Raw genomic sequence first — 6,000 nt, forward strand, 5'->3', positions numbered from 1 at the left:
TAAAATCCTGATTTGGCTCTATAGGGGAGTATCCAGCCAAATTCAAACTAAGACTTTTATGGGGAAACCCGTAACCACAACATTCTATAAAATTTATTAGGAAGTTAGGGCTTGGAATCGGGAAATCTGTGGAAATTGGAGGACGATCGCAGATTTCCATGGTTTCACCCTCATTCGGGGAAGTAAAACTTGAAACGGTGATCTCAACAAAAATCAGGCATGTTTAGATTAGAGTTTGAAAGGCTTCCTACTTTCCGTTGGATGTCAATGCTCCAGGACAGCAACCCAAAGTTGACACGGGTGTAGCATTTTCACGCAGTTGCACACGTTGCCCCTGCGAAGGCAGCAATCCTATTACAGCTGGCTAGAGCAGGCTCTACTCTGCGATGAAGGGTCTTGGGGACTCATCTGAGAAAGTGACTTTTGATGAATGACTGAGCAACCATGGCCTTCTGAGGTTATTAGGTGTGTTCACTCTTCCGGCAAATTGGGTTTTGGGAGAGGGGGAGTGGTTTAGCAGTCTGAAAACAGCTGAATAGAAGCACAAGAACTACCCTGCCAGAGTTAGTTTATAGGTCCCAACAGGAGATCCAACTAATAAAGAGAGCGGTGACAAAATTCTACGTATCGGAGCAGTCTGAAAAGTCAGCTGGGGATGAGGACCCCACAGCATAACCTGCATTCTTGGACATTGATGACAAGTCGGGCAGAAGGGAATTTCGCTGTGGAATGCCGCTCTGTCTCCTCACAACTGGCCCTGGTTGTCCTGGGTCATCATACCTGAATGTACTGGCCAGAAATTCCAACTATTAAAACAAATCGAGATTTCGGCTGCAATAGCAACAGGACCTCTACCCCCATTTGCACCCAACCGATTTTTACAGTAACGTGGGACCATGACTCCCCTTCCTTCCACTACCATTCCAGTCCCACTCCCTTCACCCCTACACCATAGAGAAGCCCTTGCCGCTATTTACAATTTGCTGAGAAGGTGGTAAATGGAACACTGAAACCATCTGAATAGAGAGTACTGTGCAGAATTCTGCACAATACAGCCATGCCTACGCAGTTATTCATTAACACAAGGAAAGGGAGACCCATTTATTTGTGACAGTGTCTGTTTTGCCTGTATCCGAGACAAGTGAGCGTAATGCACCCAGATGATATATATATATATATATATATATATATATATATATATATATATATATATATATATATATATATATATATATATATATATATATATATATATATATATATATTCCTCACCCACAGGTACCCCCTGTGGCATGCTTCATCATTGGACCCTCCCCGAGACACTAAATGTGAATGGGTGGGCTAGACATGTTTGTAAGTGTAGCTCTTCGAGTGGTAGAAGTGAATGAAGGCAGGGTTGAGTGAGTGTTAAAATCGCCTTTAAATCCTTTTAAACAAATGTATTATACTGGGGTCTAGGGCTTGGTTAAAATAATTCAGCGTGATGCTTTCAGGAATTAATGGTCCAAGACATCAGATAAGTCGACATGTTTCAGCCTTTATATATAGCCCATTAAGGGTCAGTAGGCTTTCCTCAAGACCTCGTTTTTGCCCTGCTTTTTGCGATTGCTAATTTTCGGTGCAGTTAAATAGTAATAAGCATGCATGTTACCATACAGACCATACTTATGGGACCTTTTCCTTGTGTGGTTGTAACTGAAAAGAGATTTTTTTTAATTATGCTGAGTTTCTAGATGTGGTTACAATTATTTTAAGGCAAACCCATGTTTTTTACCTAAATACTTGTAGCCTAGTTAATAATCTCACCATTGGGGGGCGGGGGGTGCTCCATTAAAGTACGAGCAGCCACAGGTACCTAATCCTTTCCCCACTTTTTCTCTTTTCAGTTACAATATATATATATATAAGTAGTTTCCTTTTTCACACTATCTCAGAGAAAGACTACTGTCTGAGAAATTGTGAAGCAAGCACCGATTTACCTGGGTGCATTACTTTCTCTTCTCTCAGATACAGGCAAGACGGACACTGTCACAAATAACTGGGTCTCCCCTCTCCTGTATTAATGCATAGTAAAATAGGGAAGCCGAGGGTAAACCCTCATCATAAACTTCTCACTCCTCTTCGGTGTATAAAGATTATACGCAGTAATTTCCCATTCTCCGGGGTCTAGCGCATAACTGCTGAGTACTGGTACGGTGTTACAACATGGCAATGGTAAACACAGGTGAGAAGTTTGCACCCCATCAGTGCCACGCAAATCGTAATCAGAGCCTAGGTAACATACAACTTGATTCCACTTATATAAGATCCTTGATGACCGCATTCTCAGTCATCCTTATAGGTGTGAATCAATTTTTGATTCATAAGATGATCCATGAAGATCGCATTCTCGCCCTCAAAAGTCTGTCCAGAAGGAACCGTCCCAAGCCATTCAAATGTGTCTTCAGAGTTATGTGGAGCTCACAAGTTGTCTACACCATAGTATCAAATGTTTCAGTTATGCCCAGCAGAATCCGCACTGAAAAATGCCCTGCGGCTGCTTGTAAAAAATTGTAAATTGATACTTGTATAGCGCACTACTCACCCGCAAGGGTCTCAAGGCGCTTGTACGAATACCGCTGTGGAACCCATCCTGGCTTTCCCTGTGAGGCGTCCACTCCTGGGCACCCCCAAGGTGGGGGCCAGGCATCCTTAGCGTTGTGGGGGCCGTTGTGGAGTTTAAGCAAGCTATTGCCCAGAGTTGCAGAGTGGGACTCCATGATTGGAATAGGCACCGAGGCGAAGATTATCAGGTCCGTGGAATTTTTGAGCCCAAGACCCGCCGAGGCAGGGAATTGAACCCTGGTCCCAGGCTAGACCTCTGCATCAGGGTCTGCCGCTCTAACCATTGAGCCACACTTCCCCACCTGTACCGAAGATCACCCATAGCGCCACCTGCCGAGTCAGTGGTCCATGCTTCCGGCAGCGTTCCTGGCTGCTGATTGGCTGCAAGCTCATCACTCACCTGCAGCTATCTACCTTTCATCTTCCCCAAGGTCACAGGAGAACTGAGATGTGACATAAGTTATTCAAAATGGTACAATCCTAGTGGTGTACCTTAAACAAGCTTGCCAAGGCTTCTATAAAAGAATAACAAAAATGCCTGATGCAATGTAAAAACGATGGCTTTCTATATAGAATGCTTCTATAGGATAATTAATTTAATGTATGCTTTAGAGTACCTTTTGGATGGTAAAATAGTTCCTTATGCATAGCAAGCAATCCATAAAAGGCAGAATGATACATCAACAGAAGTGAGAGAGAAAATACGTCTGTAGGCCGAGCCAAAGCTCACTCTGTATTTTATTTTCTGTGTATTTCAAATAATTATTAACAATAGGTCAGCAAACAGCTGCCTTGTCAGGCCACATCTTAAAATCTAATCTAGGGTTCTCCATCGAGTAGCTCAGGAACTACTGGTAGACCTCCAGCTACTTGTGAGAAGCTCCCCTTTGGGCAGCAGAACCGAGTTAATAAATAACTTCTGTTTAGTTGAGTTATGCATGTTTCCAAAATTAAAAAAGATATATTTTAAAGCAAAATGTGTGTATTTTCAGAACTGATCAGTTCATTTTTGGAGAAAAAATATATTTAAAACCGATAGTTAATTGATTATTCATGCTGCGTTTGGGGAGATTTATTACTGATGTTTTTTTCCTGAATGCCAGGGGACATCCCATATGGTTGCTATGACACGTTACGAGAGTCAAAACTAAAATTAATAGTGTTTTTTTGTTTTTTTACGTTATTGCTGGTGACCTGCTTGCTTCATGCACTGATAGTAAGCCATTATACAACTGCCACCAATGGAATCTTGTCTGAAGTGGCTACTATTGGAACACTGACAGTTTGTTAGTAGATTGGGATGATTTTCATGGAACATAGCTGTTATTATAGTGAAAGACGGAGATCTGTGTACTAGATCATATTACATGTGTTTGCATCATTTCCTGTTGGTAAAATAACCCCACACTTTGATTGTTCAGAGACCCAGATTGCTGATAATTAGCTCTTAAAACATATCCGCAGGTATTAAAAAAAATGGAGGCTATTTACTTAGGTTTTGCATGTGGCACAAAGTGCACAGCGCAAAGCTTTGCTTCGATTTGCTTACCATTGCAAATGGCTGCAGATCCTGCAAAAAAATTGCGCAGCAGCTCACAAGAACCTGTGCAACCTTGTGTACATAAACCGTTGTTACCTATGTTGGTGCTACTTATATTGTGTGTGTTAGTGAGGACAGTTAAGACAAAAAAAAATGGCAGACGCTAATTGAAAAGTAAATCTCTCTGCTGGAAGAACAGCCATGTCTTGTACTCAATTTTGCTAGGTATAAACTAAAAACAAGCCTAAAAATGTTAGTCATTATTTCTCCTCACTTGTCGTTTTTATTTTTGTTTCCGCAGGGATCCATCTGCAATGACTTTTTGTTAACAATGTTTTGCCCTCACTGTACACTTTGCCAACTGAAAAGAGACATCAATGCGAGAAAACAACAGGGGACTTTTTAATAGAAGGCAGCTGCAGCGCGAACACCCCTGTCAAAATGCAGAAGTACAGTGTCCCAGAATTTCAACCATCCAATCAAATTGTGTGCTGAAAACGAGATTGAGAAAATGACAAATGTAGTAGTCAAAGGGAGATTTCAGCCCACAAATTCGAAAGTTTTGCACGGGCATTTGTGCAATGCAAACATAGTGTCTATTTAATCACTTTAGTAAAGGACCTAGTGCACAGTGCTGAATTGTGTTGCATCACACGAGCGTCAGTGCAAACTCTAGTACATGTGGGCCTTAGTTTGAATGCAGATGAAAACATTTCCAATTACTTCCCCTTGAATCAACCTGATCACTAAGCCCTACCGGATTTTTATAAAACCTATTAATTGACAGTGCATGACCCTAAATTACAGCCTTTTATAACAAATGGGGTTGGAAATGTGGTAAGCAAGCAAACATGATTTTAAAACTATAGACTGATAATGTCCTTCTCTTCTACTTCCTGGATTTATTCCTGCAACCCTTGGCTTGAAACAAGAGTTTTTGTAAAATATAATATTTGTACAGTCAAATAAAAGACAATGATGATGTGGGCGTGTCTATTATTTTTCACAAAGCAGTGGCACTGTTTGTAAAAGATCAGCTTTTGCAGCCATGGGAATATAGCAAAATTAATTGAGTTGCTGCCGTCTTTAAAAACCCGTAAAAACCTGTAAACCTATAAGGTGCTCTCATTTGTAAGTGTGATGTCTGTCTGCTTGAATGGCTGTGTTTCATTGCTGTATCACAAGTTGGCTGGGAGATAACCCTAAAGTCTAATATCAATTAAGCTTGGAAATTGATGACTCATTTTCTCTAGGATGTGTATGTGGTGAACTCTTGGCTCTCTGTACTCCCAGGAGTACAGGTACTTTGCAGTCCCGTGAGGTGACGACAGGTGGGAGAAATGGCTGAAGTAAAATGAGTTCTTACACGTGTAAAATGGATTTGGTCACATGCTGTGGCTATGAATACATAGGTCTTACTCTAACACAAGAGATCTCTGGTATAATATCCAGAGAACCGGGGGGTTTTGGAGAGGAAAATTGGAGTATATCCTCCCTACAATTATCTTATCTCAACAAAATACTCCAAAAATACTAAGCCTGAGAGTGATTTCAGGTAGTGTAACAGACGAGGAACTTAGGCCTTGTATGCTGTAGTTGGGGCTGAACACCTGACCACTAATGGTGTGTTGGACCTGATAGTCATGTCCACATGTATTGAGGGAAAGCACTAGTTCTTTTTAGTTACCCTCACACACCCTAGTGGTGTCATGCTTCATCATTGGGTCACCCCGACCCCTAAAAGTCGAGGTGGGCTCAACCACAGTGTTGGGTAGCTCTTTGTTGACTCTCAGGTCCAACACACCATTAGTGGTCAGGTGTTCAGCCCCAACTACCGCATACAAGGCCTAAGTTCC

At 41.7% G+C, this 6,000-nt stretch overlaps 1 protein-coding gene across 1 annotated transcript in view; it reads left to right on the forward strand.

The window, feature by feature from the left end:
- The window catches only part of PLAC8 (placenta associated 8), a 74,995-nt gene extending 69,867 nt beyond the window's left edge, over nucleotides 1-5,128 (forward strand). The window contains exon 4 of the mRNA XM_086961982.1: nucleotides 4,446-5,128. Coding sequence (XP_086818108.1) covers nucleotides 4,446-4,550 — 105 coding nt within the window. The 3' untranslated portion in view covers nucleotides 4,551-5,128. The remainder of the gene's footprint in view (nucleotides 1-4,445) is intronic.
- Nucleotides 5,129-6,000: the final 872 nt, after the last annotated feature.

The sequence above is a fragment of the Lissotriton vulgaris genome, chromosome 3_1 (assembly GCF_964263255.1).
Source record: "Lissotriton vulgaris chromosome 3_1, aLisVul1.2, whole genome shotgun sequence".
Classification (NCBI taxonomy): domain Eukaryota; kingdom Metazoa; phylum Chordata; class Amphibia; order Caudata; family Salamandridae; genus Lissotriton; species Lissotriton vulgaris.